At 43.5% G+C, this 15,494-nt stretch overlaps 1 protein-coding gene across 9 annotated transcripts in view; it reads right to left on the bottom strand.

Annotated features, from left to right (window-relative positions):
- prx (periaxin) overlaps positions 1 to 15,494 on the bottom strand; it is a 49,156-nt gene that overhangs the window by 2,642 nt on the left and 31,020 nt on the right. For 2 of the 9 annotated variants that reach the window (XM_037776029.1, XM_037776034.1), the window contains exons 8-10: positions 4,529 to 14,700; positions 3,875 to 4,324; positions 458 to 3,568 (exon numbers count right to left, since the gene is read on the bottom strand). In XM_037776029.1, coding sequence (XP_037631957.1) covers positions 458 to 3,568; positions 3,875 to 4,324; positions 4,529 to 14,700 — 13,733 coding nt within the window. The remainder of the gene's footprint in view (positions 1 to 457; positions 3,569 to 3,874; positions 4,325 to 4,528; positions 14,701 to 15,494) is intronic. The other 7 variants (XM_037776038.1, XM_037776030.1, XM_037776031.1 and 4 more) reach the window with 7 other exon arrangements.

Raw genomic sequence — 15,494 nt, 5'->3', positions numbered from 1 at the left:
TGATATGAAACGTACAAACGGCACGATTCAACGTATCCGAGGTTTGCAGAAACGTCCAATGCCAAAAAAAATTCTGCCGACTGGGTTGTTCTGGAAGATTTGTGCAATTATTCACTGACTTCTTTAGAGGAGTACTCCAGTGGTTTAATATTGCACGTTCAAATTTTAGGAACTTGTGAAAGACGAATACAATCTTTCAGTTCTTAATATGAGTCCTAAACTTCCCATGATGCAACTAGACTGCGGTGTTTGAATAAAAAGAGAGCCTATACTGTATATATACTGTTGAATATATAACTTGAAGAGTCTTTGTAAACAAGTAATCAAGTCATTTACTCCTCTTTAACAAGTACACAATAAAACGTGCTTGACTTGGATACCATCAACCTTTGTAAGAGTCTATATCTAATTGTTCAAATGTCTTGTCATCTCAGTTTGAAGCTTCCTTTACTCTTACCTGTGGAGTGTGGCTTCAGGCTGAACTTAGGGACCTTGAACCAGGAGGGAGACTCTTTCTCTTCAGACTCCCTGCTTTGGCTCTCGACCTCGCTCCAGGTCTGGACCTTTGCGGAGCTGAAGTCCATGGTGAAACTAGCAGGGGACGCTGAGCTGTCCCTGTCCAGCATATCTGTTCTGGCATGAGATGTCACCACGTCCTTCGAGAGCTCCTCACTAAAACCAACAAAGTCCATCTTGCCTGATTTGAGTTTAAACCCTTTAGTGTCTCCCTCCACTTCCCCTGGTGATGAATCCTTTCCCAGTTTCACCCTCATTTCGGTGTCCTCCCCCTCTGCAGCCATCTTGCCATACGGAGAGGTCAACTCCACCTTTGGAAGTTTGATTTTGCCACTGAATGTCCCTTTGTCTTTTTCACCGTTGAGACCAGAACTTGAACCTTCGCCCTTTAGATTGACATCATACGACCCGGATTTGCCAGGAGAAAATGACACAGCAGCTGATTTATCTTTGGACTTCCCAAAGCTCGGCTTCATTTTGATTTTGGGCATCTTCACTTTGACGTCCTCAGATGTCGTCTCCTCTTCCAGGAGGCGCTCTGTGCATGCAGCGGGCTCATCCGTTTGTGGAGGATTTACCAAGACAAAGACTGCTTTCTTTACTTTGGGTATTTTAGGGCCCTCATACTGAATTTCTGGCTTATAGAGGTTCATTCTTCCCTCGGGAGAGGAGATGGAGGGTAATGGGACACCAAACTTTGGGATTTTGATTTTCTTGCCTTTTTCTGTTTTGTCTTCGTCTTCATCCTGTAATGTACCAATATCAAACTCTATGTCTGGTATCCTGGGGACTTTGATTTCCGCTCTGGATGACGAGGGGCCACCCTCTCCGCCTGTTCCTAAGTCGGCTGAGCCTTGTTTGGTTTTCAGACTAACACTTGGTAATGTAACCTCTGGCACTGGGATGTTAATACGATCTTTGTTCTCTTTATGTCCGTTGTGGGTTTCGACTTCAACTTCGTACTCAAATCTTTCTTTACCCTTGCATTTGTGTTGGACTTGACCACCTAACTCCTCATCGCCACAGTTTTTGCATATTTTCACTTCAGCTTTTACATCTTTGCCAGTTTTCTTTTTTGGCATTCCGATCTTGAATTTTGTTCCTTTGACTTTAGGCCCCTTTACTTTGCTGCTGGTTCCCGCTGTGTTAAGATCCAAGTCAGGTAGTTCAACTATTTTCCTGTCTTTTTTGCCCTCTCCTTTATGAAGTCCTATATCAAACTCCAGGTCTCCTTTTGGACCTTTGACATCTATTGTTGGCATCTTGAGTTTAAGACCTTTGTGCTCTCCCTCAACATGCAGATCAGCTTCCCCATGAGCCCCTGTGTCTTGTTTAGGTTTACTAAGTGTTACATCAATATCCAGATCTGGTGATGTGACTTGTGGCACTTTAATTTTCCCTCCTGCCTCAACGGTTGGTAAGTTGATCTCTGCTTCACCTGATTTATTCGTCGACACTGATATACCCCCCTTTGGAAGTTTAACATGTGGACCTTTGAACTTTCCTCCTGTGACTTCCATCTCTATAGCAGGTCCTTCAATTGAAGGTTTTCCTTTTGGAAGAGATATGTCAACTTTAGGCATCTTGAATTTTCCTCCATCACCCTTAATTTCAACTTTGGGACCTTCTGTCTTTCCTTTTGGCAGTGAAAAGTCTACTGAAGGCATTGTAATGTGTGGCATTTTAGATTTGCCTCCCTCAATCTCAAACTCCGCGCCTTCAATTTTACTAGATTTTATTTTGGGTAGAGAGACGTCAACATCTGGCATTTTCATGTGAGGCATTTTGAATTTTCCTCCTGTTCCTCCCTCTACTTCAACATCTGGACCTTCGATCTTTCCCTTGGGCAGAGAAATGTCAAAATCTGGCATTTTCCAGTGAGGCATTTTGAATTTCCCCTCAGTATCTCCCTCGATTTCAACATCTGGACCTTCAATTTTTCCTTTGGGCAGAGAGATGTCAAAATCTGGCATTTTCCAATGAGGCATTTTTAATTTTCCTCCAGTTCCTCCCTCTACTTCAACATCTGGACCTTCAATCTTTCCTTTAGGCAGAGAGAAGTCGATGTCGGGCATTTTCATGTGAGGCATTTTGAATTTTCCTCCTGTTCCTCCCTCTACTTCAACATCTGGACCTTCGATCTTTCCTTTGGGCAGAGAGATGTCAAAATCTGGCATTTTCATATGAGGCATTTTGAATTTTCCTCCAGTACCTCCCTCTACTTCAACGTCTGGACCTTCAATCTTTCCTTTGGGCAGAGAGAAATCGATGTCGGGCATTTTCATATGAGGCATTTTGAATTTTCCTCCTGTTCCTCCCTCTACTTCAACATCTGGACCTTCAATCTTTCCTTTGGGCAGAGAGATATCGATGTCGGGCATTTTCATATGAGGCATTTTGAATTTTCCTCCTGTTCCTCCCTCAATTTCAACATCTGGACCTTCGATCTTTCCTTTGGGCAGAGAGATGTCAAAATCTGGCATTTTCATGTGAGGCATTTTGAATTTTCCTCCAGTACCTCCCTCTACTTCAACGTCTGGACCTTCAATCTTTCCTTTGGGCAGAGAGATGTCTATGTTGGGCATTTTCATATGAGGCATTTTGAATTTTCCTCCTGTTCCTCCCTCTACTTCAACATCTGGACCCTCGATCTTTCCTTTGGGCAGAGAGATGTCTATGTTGGGCATTTTCATGTGAGGCATTTTGAATTTTCCTCCGGTACCTCCCTCAATCTCAACGTCTGGACCTTCAATCTTTCCTTTAGGCAGAGAGAAGTCGATGTCGGGCATTTTCATGTGAGGCATTTTGAATTTTCCTCCTGTTCCTCCCTCTACTTCAACATCTGGACCTTCGATCTTTCCTTTGGGCAGAGAGATGTCAAAATCTGGCATTTTCATATGAGGCATTTTGAATTTTCCTCCTGTTCCTCCCTCTACTTCAACATCTGGACCTTCAATCTTTCCTTTGGGCAGAGAGAAATCGATATCGGGCATTTTCATGTGAGGCATTTTGAATTTTCCTCCTGTACCTCCCTCCATTTCAACATCTGGACCTTCAATCTTTCCTTTGGGCAGAGAAATGCCAATGTTGGGCATTTTCATGTGGGGCATTTTGTATTTTCCTCCAGTACCTCCCTCTATTTCAACATCTGGACCTTCAATATTTCCCTTGGGCAGAGAGAAATCGATATCGGGCATTTTCATATGAGGCATTTTGAATTTTCCTCCAGTACCTCCCTCTATTTCAACATCTGGACCTTCAATCTTTCCTTTGGGCAGAGAGATATCGATGTCGGGCATTTTCATGTGAGGCATTTTGAATTTTCCTCCTGTTCCTCCCTCTAATTCAACATCTGGACCTTCAATCTTTCCTTTGGGCAGAGTGATGTCAAAATCTGGCATCTTCATATGAGGCATTTTGAATTTTCCTCCTGTACCTCCCTCCATTTCAACGTCTGGACCTTCAATCTTTCCTTTGGGCAGAGAGAAGTCAATGTTGGGCATTTTCATATGAGGCATTTTGAATTTTCCTCCAGTACCTCCCTCTATTTCAACATCTGGACCTTCAATCTTTCCTTTGGGCAGAGAGATGTCGATGTCGGGCATTTTCATGTGAGGCATTTTGAATTTTCCTCCTGTTCCTCCCTCTATTTCAACATCTGGACCTTCAATCTTTCCTTTGGGCAGAGAAATGTCAACATCTGGACCTTCAATTTTTCCTTTGGGCAGAGAAATGCCAATGTTGGGCATTTTCATGTGAGGCATTTTGAATTTTCCTCCGGTACCTCCTTCCATTTCAACGTCTGGACCTTCGATCTTCCCTTTGGGCAGAGAAATGTCAACATCTGGCATTTTCATATGAGGCATTTTGAATTTTCCTCCAGTACCTCCCTCAATTTCAACATCTGGACCTTCAATCTTTCCTTTGGGCAGAGAGATGTTAAAATCTGGCATTTTCATGTGAGGCATTTTGAATTTTCCTCCCGTCCCACCCTCTATTTCAACATCTGGACCTTCAATCTTTCCCTTGGGCAGAGAGAAATCGATATCGGGCATTTTCATATGAGGCATTTTGAATTTTCCTCCAGTACCTCCCTCTATTTCAACATCTGGACCTTCAATCTTTCCTTTGGGCAGAGAGATATCGATGTCGGGCATTTTCATGTGAGGCATTTTGAATTTTCCTCCTGTTCCTCCCTCTAATTCAACATCTGGACCTTCAATCTTTCCTTTGGGCAGAGAGATGTCAAAATCTGGCATCTTCATATGAGGCATTTTGAATTTTCCTCCTGTACCTCCCTCCATTTCAACGTCTGGACCTTCAATCTTTCCTTTGGGCAGAGAGAAGTCAATGTTGGGCATTTTCATATGAGGCATTTTGAATTTTCCTCCAGTACCTCCCTCTATTTCAACATCTGGACCTTCAATCTTTCCTTTGGGCAGAGAGATGTCGATGTCGGGCATTTTCATGTGAGGCATTTTGAATTTTCCTCCTGTTCCTCCCTCTATTTCAACATCTGGACCTTCAATCTTTCCTTTGGGCAGAGAGAAGTCAATGTTGGGCATTTTCATATGAGGCATTTTGAATTTTCCTCCAGTACCTCCCTCAATTTCAACATCTGGACCTTCAATCTTTCCTTTGGGCAGAGAAATGTCAACATCTGGACCTTCAATTTTTCCTTTGGGCAGAGAAATGCCAATGTTGGGCATTTTCATGTGAGGCATTTTGAATTTTCCTCCGGTACCTCCTTCCATTTCAACGTCTGGACCTTCGATCTTTCCTTTGGGCAGAGAAATGTCAACATCTGGCATTTTCATATGAGGCATTTTGAATTTTCCTCCAGTACCTCCCTCAATTTCAACATCTGGACCTTCAATCTTTCCTTTGGGCAGAGAGATGTTAAAATCTGGCATTTTCATGTGAGGCATTTTGAATTTTCCTCCCGTCCCACCCTCTATTTCAACATCTGGACCTTCAATGTTTCCCTTGGGCAGAGAGAAGTCAATGTTGGGCATTTTCATGTGAGGCATTTTGAATTTTCCTCCAGTACCTCCCTCCATTTCAACATCTGGACCTTCAACTTTTCCTTTGGGGAGAGAGATGTCAACATTTGGCATTTTCATGTGAGGCATTTTGAATTTTCCTCCAGTACCTCCCTCTATTTCAACATCTGGACCTTCAATCTTTCCTTTGGGCAGAGAGAAGTCAATGTTGGGCATTTTCATGTGAGGCATTTTGAATTTTCCTCCAGTACCTCCCTCCATTTCAACATCTGGACCTTCAACTTTTCCTTTGGGGAGAGAGATGTCAACATTTGGCATTTTCATGTGAGGCATTTTGAATTTTCCTCCAGTACCTCCCTCCATTTCAACGTCTGGACTTTCAATTTTTCCTTTGGGCAGAGAAATGCCAATGTTGGGCATTTTCATGTGAGGCATTTTGAATTTTCCTCCTGTTCCTCCCTCCATTTCAACATCTGGACCTTCGATCTTTCCTTTGGGCAGAGAGATGTCAAAATCTGGCATCTTCATATGAGGCATTTTGAATTTTCCTCCAGTACCTCCCTCCATTTCAACTTCTGGACCCTCAATCTTTCCTTTGGGCAGAGAGAAGTCAATGTTGGGCATTTTCATGTGAGGCATTTTGAATTTTCCTCCTGTTCCTCCCTCTACTTCAACATCTGGACCTTCGATCTTTCCTTTGGGCAGAGAGATGTCAAAATCTGGCATTTTCATATGAGGCATTTTGAATTTTCCTCCTGTCCCTCCCTCTACTTCAACATCTGGACCTTCAATCTTTCCTTTGGGCAGAGAGAAGTCGATGTCAGGCATTTTCATATGAGGCATTTTGAATTTTCCTCCTGTACCTCCCTCCATTTCAACGTCTGGACCTTCAATTTTTCCTTTGGGCAGAGAAATGCCAATGTTGGGCATTTTCACGTGAGGCATTTTGAATTTTCCTCCGGTACTTCCTTCCATTTCAACGTCTGGACCTTCGATCTTTCCTTTGGGCAGAGAGAAATCGATGTCGGGCATTTTCATATGAGGCATTTTGAATTTTCCTCCAGTACCTCCCTCAATTTCAACGTCTGGACCTTCAATCTTTCCTTTGGGCAGAGAGATGTCGATGTCGGGCATTTTCATATGAGGCATTTTGAATTTTCCTCCAGTACCTCCCTCTATTTCAACATCTGGACCTTCAATCTTTCCTTTGGGCAGAGAGAAGTCAATGTTGGGCATTTTCATGTGAGGCATTTTGAATTTTCCTCCTGTTCCTCCCTCCATTTCAACATCTGGACCTTCAATCTTTCCTTTGGGCAGAGAGATGTCAAAATCTGGCATTTTCATATGAGGCATTTTGAATTTTCCTCCTGTTCCTCCCTCTACTTCAACATCTGGACCTTCAATCTTTCCTTTGGGCAGAGAGATGTCAAAATCTGGCATTTTCATATGAGGCATTTTGAATTTTCCTCCTGTTCCTCCCTCCATTTCAACGTCTGGACCTTCGATCTTTCCTTTGGGCAGAGAGATGTCGATGTTGGGCATTTTCATGTGAGGCATTTTGAATATTCCTCCAGTACCTCCCTCTACTTCAACATCTGGACCTTCAATCTTTCCTTTGGGCAGAGAGAAGTCGATGTCAGGCATTTTCATATGAGGCATTTTGAATTTTCCTCCTGTACCTCCCTCCATTTCAACGTCTGGACCTTCAATTTTTCCTTTGGGCAGAGAAATGCCAATGTTGGGCATTTTCACGTGAGGCATTTTGAATTTTCCTCCTGTTCCTCCCTCCATTTCAACATCTGGACCTTCGATCTTTCCTTTGGGCAGAGAGATGTCAAAATCTGGCATTTTCATATGAGGCATTTTGAATTTTCCTCCTGTTCCTCCCTCTACTTCAACATCTGGACCTTCAATCTTTCCTTTGGGCAGAGAGATGTTAAAATCTGGCATTTTTATATGAGGCATTTTGAATTTTCCTCCTGTTCCTCCCTCCATTTCAACATCTGGACCTTCGATCTTTCCTTTGGGCAGAGAGATGTCGATGTTGGGCATTTTCATGTGAGGCATTTTGAATTTTCCTCCGGTACCTCCCTCAATTTCAACATCTGGACCTTCGATCTTTCCTTTGGGAAGTGATGCATCAAGATCTACAGATTTCCCTGTGGGAAGGGACACATCTATTGATGGCATTGCTATGTGAGGCATTTTGAATTTTCCTTCACCTCCTTTTAGTTCCAATTCTGGTCCTTCAATCTTAGGTGACTTTCCTTTAGGAAGGGACAAGTCAATGTCAGGCATCTTGATGTTAGGCATCTTGAATTTCCCCCCTTGTCCATCAACCTTTGCTTCATGCTTTACTTTTGGCAGGGATACATCTAGGTCTATTTTGGGAATGGAAACGTCAATCGTTGGCATTTTGGGAATTTTGAGGTTTCCCTCATAACCTCTAATATCAGCCTCTGAGACATCAACTTCTGCTTTGGGGAGAAGAACCTCAGTCTCTGGTGTATTAGCTGCTGGTAGTGACAGCTCGACAGAGGGCATCTTAACCTTGCCTTTAGACTCAAGGTAACCACTTGGCTTACCTAAATCTTTTTCTTTAGAGCCAAATCCTGGCAATGAGAACTTGGGGAATTTCATTTTGTATTTTGATTTATCATCTGGGCTCTCAACATTGATTTCCGGTTTAGAAATGCCAATTTTCCCCTTTTTCACTTTGACATCCACATCAGGACAAGACACAGATACATCTGCATGCTTTTTGGATATACCAAATGAGGGCATTTTAATTTTAGGTTTTTTGACCTTGACTTTTCCATGCCCATCAAACTCTACTGATGGTGCCCTAATCTCTCCTTCCACGTGTGGTGGGCTGAGGGAAACATCTCCCTTGGGGCCAGATATCGAAAAATCACCACTCTTGGTCTTTCCACCAAACCTGGGAAGAGAGAAACTGGGGACTTTGAGGGAGACATCAGGTAGATCAAAGCTGCCCCCTGAAGAAGGCCTGCCTCCCTCTGCTTTCAGAAGCTCCACTTCCACATCGTCAGCTTTCGGTTTAGCGAGGCCAAAGTCTAGATCCACTTTTGGAGCTGAGATGTCAACTGTTGGTAGTTTGACAGCAGGAAGTTTTAGGGATGCACCTGCACCTTCTACACCTGTCTCGATATCCGCACCCTTAACTTTCAACTTAGGTGGATTAATATCTCCTTTGAGACCAGACATCTTGAAATCTCCTGATGCTTCAGGACCACTGGTGTCCACTTTGAGGCTTTTGTCTTTTAGACCAGAGGGAAGGCTGAGGTCAAGATCAAATTTGGGGAGATTTATGTCAAGACTTGGCATGTGGAGTCCACCACCTTTTTTACCAGATAGGTCAACATTTGGCACTTCAAACTTTCCCTTTCCAGATGGTCCTTCAATATTGATATCTCCCTCTACTTTTCCCACCGGAACTGAAATGTCAACAGCTGGCATTGCTATCTCTCCTCCCTTCAACTCTGGTCCTTCCAGTTTGACATTGCCTTCTGGCAGGTTCATCTTTGGAAGTGAAACGTCAAATTTGGGCAATTTGAATTTGCCTCCTTTTACCTCAGGACCCTCAATACTGAGGTCAGCCTTTCCTTTGGGGAGTGACAGATCAATGTCTGGCATGGTGATTTTTCCTCCCTTAAGTTCAGGACCTTCAACATTGACATCAACTCCCTTTGCTTTCATTTTAGGAAGAGAGATATCAACAGTGGGCATGTGGAACTTGCCTCCTTTTCCAGCATGTCCCTCAATGTCAATTTCTCCTCCTGCTTTTCCTTTGGGGAGAGACAGGTCAATGTCTGGCATCTCAATCTTCCCTCCCTTTATGTCTGGGCCTTTTATTTCCACATCACCCTCAGGAAGACTCATTTTTGGTAAAGACATATCAAATTTTGGCATTTTAAATTTACCGCCCTTCATCTCAGGACCCTCAACATCAAGGTCAACTTTTCCTTTGGGAAGTGAAATGTCAACTGTTGGGATGTTGACCTTTCCTCCTTTAACATCAGGACCCTCAAGGCTGATATCTACATTGGGAGATTTTATTTTGGGCAGAGAAACATCAAGTGATGGCATGTTTAGCTTTCCACCTTTAACTTCAGGGCCTTCAATATTTATCTCTGGTCCTTTAGCTTTCATTTTAGGAAGAGAGATATCAACATTGGGCATGTGGAACTTGCCTCCTTTGCCAGCGTGTCCCTCAATTTCAATTCCTCCTCCTGCTTTTCCTTTGGGAAGTGAAATATCGATGTCTGGCATTTCAATCTTCCCTCCCTTGATGTCTGGACCTTTTATTTTGACATCACCCTCTGGGAGATTCACTTTTGGCAATGAGACATCAAATTTGGGCATTTTAAATTTACCCCCCTTCACCTCAGGACCCTCAATATCCAGGTCACCCTCAACTCTTCCTTTCGGGAGTGAAAAGTCACCTTTAAGTTCAGGTCCTTCAATATCAACATCAACTCCTTTTGCTTTGATTTTAGGAAGAGAGATATCAATCGAGGGCATGTGAAACTTGCCTCCTTTACCCACATGTCCCTCAATGTCAACATCTCCCTTTATCTTTCCTTTTGGTAGTGAAATATCAACTGTTGGCATTTCCACATTGCCCTCTGGCAGGTTCATCTTTGGAAGTGAAACGTCAAATTTGGGCATTTTGAATGTTCCTCCTTTTACGTCAGGACCCTCAAAACTGAGGTCAGCGCCAGCCTTTCCTTTGGGGAGAGACAGGTCGATGTCTGGCATGTTGATTTTTCCTCCCTTGATGTCCGGGCCTTTTATCTTGACATCACCCTCTGGGAGACTCACTTTTGGTAAAGAAACACCGAATTTTGGCATTTTAAATTTACCCCCCTTCATCTCAGGACCCTCAACGTCAAGGTCAAGTTTTCCTTTTGGGAGTGAAAGGTCAACAGTTGGCAAGTTAAACTTTCCTCCTTTTACATCAGGACCCTCAAGGCTGATATCTAGCTCTGGAGATTTAATTTTAGGGAGTGAAATGTCACCTTTGACGTCAGGTCCTTGAATATCAACATCAACTCCCTTTGCTTTGATTTTAGGAAGAGAGATATCAAGTGTGGGCATGTGAAACTTGCCTCCTTTACCACCGTGCCCATCAATGTCAATATCCACGTCTGCTTTTCCTTTTGGAAGTGAAATATTAAGAGTTGGTATTTCAATTTTTCCTTTCATATCTGGTCCTTCCACATTGGCATCAACCTTTGGGAGAGTCACCTTTGGTAGAGAAACATCAAATTTCGGCATTTTGAATTTCCCTCCTTTCACATCAGGGCCTTCAACATTTATGTCACCCTCAATTTTTCCTTTGGGAAGTGAAATGTCAACCGTTGGGATCTTGACCTTTCCTCCTTTAACATCAGGACCCTCAAGGCTGATATCTACATTGGGAGATTTTATTTTGGGCAGAGAAACATCAAGTGATGGCATGTTTAGCTTTCCACCTTTAACTTCAGGGCCTTCAATATTTATCTCCGGTCCCTTGGCTTTCATTTTAGGAAGAGAGATATCAACATTGGGCATGTGGAACTTGCCTCCTTTGCCAGCATGTCCTTCAATTTCAATTCCTCCTCCTGCTTTTCCTTTGGGGAGTGAAATATCGATGTCTGGCATTTCAATCTTCCTTCCCTTGATGTCTGGACCTTTTATTTTGACATCACCCTCTGGGAGACTCACTTTTGGCAATGAGACATCAAATTTGGGCATTTTAAATTTACCCCCCTTCACTTCAGGACCCTCAACATCGAGGTCACCCTGAATTTTTCCTTTGGGGAGTGAAATGTCAACGGTTGGCAAGTTGAACTTTCCTCCTTTTACATCAGGACCCTCAAGGCTGATATCTACCTCTGGTGACTTCATTTTAGGGAGTGACATGTCACCTTTGACTTCAGGTCCTTGAATATCAACATCAAGTCCTTTTGCTTTGATTTTCGGAAGCGAGATATCAAGTGAAGGCATATGAAACTTGCCTCCTTTACCACCGTGCCCATCAATGTCAACATCTCCCGCTATTTTTCCTTTTGGAAGTGAAACATCAACAGTCGGCATTTCCATTTTTCCTTTTATGTCTGGTCCTTCCAGTTTGACATTGCCCTCTGGCAGGTTCATCTTTGGAAGTGAAACGTCAAATTTGGGCATTTTGAATTTGCCTCCTTTGACCTCCGGACCCCCAATACTGAGGTCAGCCTTTCCTTTGGGGAGTGACAGATCAATGTCTGGCATGGTGATTTTTCCTCCCTTAAGTTCAGGACCTTTGACTTTTCCTTTAGGAAGTCCAATATCACAGGATGGTATTTCAATATTCCCATCTTTTCCAGAGTGAATGTCAATATTGATGTCTCCCTGTGCTTTTCTTCTAGGAAGCGAGAGGTCGATTTTCGGCATTTCAAATTTCCGGCCTTTAACTTTCGGCCCTTGAAAATTCACATCTCCTTCAGGGAATTTTACAGCAGGGAGGGCAACGTCTACAGATGGCAGGCTGAATTTACCTCCTTTTCCTCCACCTTCGAGAGTGATATCACCTTCTAATGTTCCTTCAGGGGTTGAGATGTCAATAGTTGGCATTTTAATTTCCCCAAGGCCAATATTTCCCTCAGGCATCTTCATCTTTGGCATCGATACATCAAATGTAGGCATCTTAAACTTGCCTCCTTTTCCTTTGGCTCCCTCAATATCTATTTTACCCTCTGCTTTTCCTTTTGGAAGAGAGATATCAACTGTTGGCATGTTTATTTTCCCTCCTTTAATCTCACTTCCCTTTAGGCCTAAATCTGCCTTAAACTCAGGACCTTCAATATCAATGTCACCTCCCTGTGATTTGATCTTTGGTAGGGACACATCTAAAGAAGGCATCTGGAACTTTCCTCCTTTGGCTCCGGGACCTTCGATCTTTACCTCCCCCTCTGGTGATTTCATAGCAGGAAGAGAGATGTCGAGCGACGGCATGTTGAACTTTGCTCCTCCTTTGACTTCAGGTCCTTCGATATCAATCTCACCCTCCCTGGTTTTCATCTTTGGGAGTGACACGTCAAAAGTTGGCATCTTGAACTTGGCTCCGCTAACACCACTGCCGTCAAGCTCCATGTTGCCCTCCATGTTTGCCTTGGGGAGTGAAAAGTCAACATTTGGAAGTTCAGGGTATTCTAGCTTCACGTCTCCTTCAGGTAGCTTCATTTTTGGGAGAGAAATGTCTAGAGAGGGCATGTTGAATTTGCCTCCTTTTACTTTACCGCCATCGATGTTAAAATCTCCCTCTATGTTTCCTTGGGGAACAGAGACATCAACAGTAGGCATCTTGATCTTTCCACCTTTGATTTCAGGTCCCTCCAAAACAAGCTCTCCCTCAGGAGACTTCATTTTTGGAAGAGTTATATCATATGAAGGCATTTTAAACTTGCCTCCTTTTCCCTCGATGTCAATCTCACCCTTGGATTTACCTTTCGGTAGAGAAATGTCTACTGATGGCATCTCAAGTTTCCCTCCTTTAATCTCTGGTAAGTCAACCTCAACCCCAGATGTCTCCATCTTAGGGAGTCTGACGTCGAGTGAGGGCATTTTGAACTTCCCTCCTTTTGCAGATGGACCCTCTATTTCAAAGTCACCCTCCATTTTTCCTTTTGGCATCGATATATCTAGAGAGGGCATCTGGATCTTACCTCCACCCTCAAGCTTGGGTGTCTCTATGTTCATGTGGCCTTCTGGTTGTTTCAGCTTTGGTAGAGAAACATCAAATGTAGGCATTTTGAATTTTCCTCCCTTCCCAGCAAGCCCTTCTACTTCAATGTCTCCTTCCATTTTGCCTTTGGGCAGAGAAATGTCAAGTGTTGGCATTTCAAATTTACCACCTTTTACTTCAGGGCCTTCGATGTCGACCTCCATCTCACCCGTCTTCATTTTAGGGAGGGAGATGTCAACCGATGGTAACTGAAATTTCCCTCCACCTTCAATATCGGTCGTTCCTGCTTTGCCTTTGGGAAGCGTCAGGTCTACTTTGGGTAACTTGAAGCCTTCTCCTTTTATATTTACTTCTCCTTCTGGTGACTTCATTTTTGGGAGAGATATGTCAAACTCAGGCATTTTGAACTTCCCATCTCCACCAACAAAATAATCCATATCAACATCTCCAGCCTCTGTTTTCAGCTTTGGGAGAGAGATGTCAACAGAAGGTAGACTGAATTTCCCACCACCTTCTGGACCTTCAATATCCACACTGGATGATCCCATCTTTGGCAACGAGATGTCAACATTTGGCATGGAGATTTTGGGGCCTCTAAAAGTGCCCTCCACTTCATCAGGAATTCTGCGTCCGGTGTCAAATTCCAAATCAACATCAGGCACAGAGATGTCAATGGCAGGCATTTTGATTGCTCCTTCGTACTCTGGGAGTGAGACGCCCATGTCAGACTTTCCCTTCACTTTTGGTAAAGCAATATCAACAGAAGGCATTTGAATAGCTTTTCCGGAGAGATCTACTTCCATCTTTGGTTTGGCGATATTTGCCTCAGGGAAACCAATCTCACCACCTCCTTTGATTTCTACTTTTGGAGGTGTTATATCAGTGTGAGGCCCTTTCATCTCTTTGGCTTTCACCTTGATGTTGGCATCAATCTCATCTGAATGACGCGAGAGTCTTACTTTGGGTAGTTTCAACTTTGGCATTCTTAGCTTTGCATCTCCTTTGCCGACGTCTATATCAACTTTTCCCACAGCTGCATCAGCTCCTCCTCTGATGTCGATTTTGGGAGCTTTGATTTCTGCCTTTCCCTTCACAGCAGGCAAAGATGCTTCTGCTTTTCCCGAAGGAAGTGCAAACTCCACATCAGGCGCGTTAAGCTTAACCCCTCCCTTCTCCACGTCCACGTTTTTATCACCAGACAAACTGAACTCCACAGATGGTGGCTGGATGTTCACACCCGGAGGCTTCAGCTCCACAGATCCAGCTTCCAACGCTGAGCCAGACTTTGTGTGTTTGCTCTTCGGAAAGGAGATTCCAAACTTGTGTCCTTTGGCTTTCACTTTAGCTCCAGGTATCTCAGGTGGAGAGATGTTCACCTGTCCCTCGAGTCGTCCTGTTTCCACTTTTCCTCCTGTGCCTTCTCCAGTGTAACCCTTTGTTTTCATGTGGGGAAACCTGGGAGAACCAGTTAAAGAAAGGGAGTTGAGAAGAAGAAAAAAACATTGTAATATAGCCAAACAGTTCTCATTCCCAGGGCGTCAAATACACTTTGTCACGTCCGTCGGCGTTGCATGCCAGCACCCTTTAGTGCTGCATGCAACACACTTCCATTAACTACAATGGAAACCCAACTGCAGCAACGGTAAATGTACTAGGAAAGTGCGCCGGTAGTGACTGTAGTGACGTAATTTAAAGGGTGAAAAGACACACACCTTGAGGTGGATGGGTCCAACAACAAAGGGCCTCCATCCAGGTGACCGCTGTTCGTGTCCCGTGCGTTACATTTCAATTTCACTTTATAATCAGCTGATTGTGCGTGTCCCTTAATGTCCAGTCCCATTTTCACTGTACAAATGTAGTAGTCTTAAGTCCAACCATGTTGTTTTTTCCTAAATCTAGCTAAGTGGTTTTGTTGCCTAATCATAAGCAAGTGTTTTTGTTTAATTCACAACAATATGTGTTTACAGCGACTGAAAAGTGACACCGAAGGGTCTGACAAAGCGTTAGTATGTGACGAGTTGGGATGAGAACGTGTTGAACAGATACAGTTATTATTCAAAAATGCTTTTTAACACATGTTGCATCTAAAAACGTGTGCAAAAAAACCAGCCGTGCCGCTTTCATCCTTTTATCCAAGGTGCTTGGGAGGTAGCGCTCCTGTTGCACCTGCCGTTACTAAGCAACCAAAATTTGCGTGCTGCAATGACGATGAAGTTGCGGTAATTTCGCAGTAGGCTTCACTGACTAAA

This window comes from Sebastes umbrosus, chromosome 7, assembly GCF_015220745.1.
Source record: "Sebastes umbrosus isolate fSebUmb1 chromosome 7, fSebUmb1.pri, whole genome shotgun sequence".
In the NCBI taxonomy this organism is placed as follows: Eukaryota; Metazoa; Chordata; class Actinopteri; order Perciformes; family Sebastidae; genus Sebastes; species Sebastes umbrosus.
This window is presented reverse-complemented; position numbering and strand designations above follow the sequence as displayed.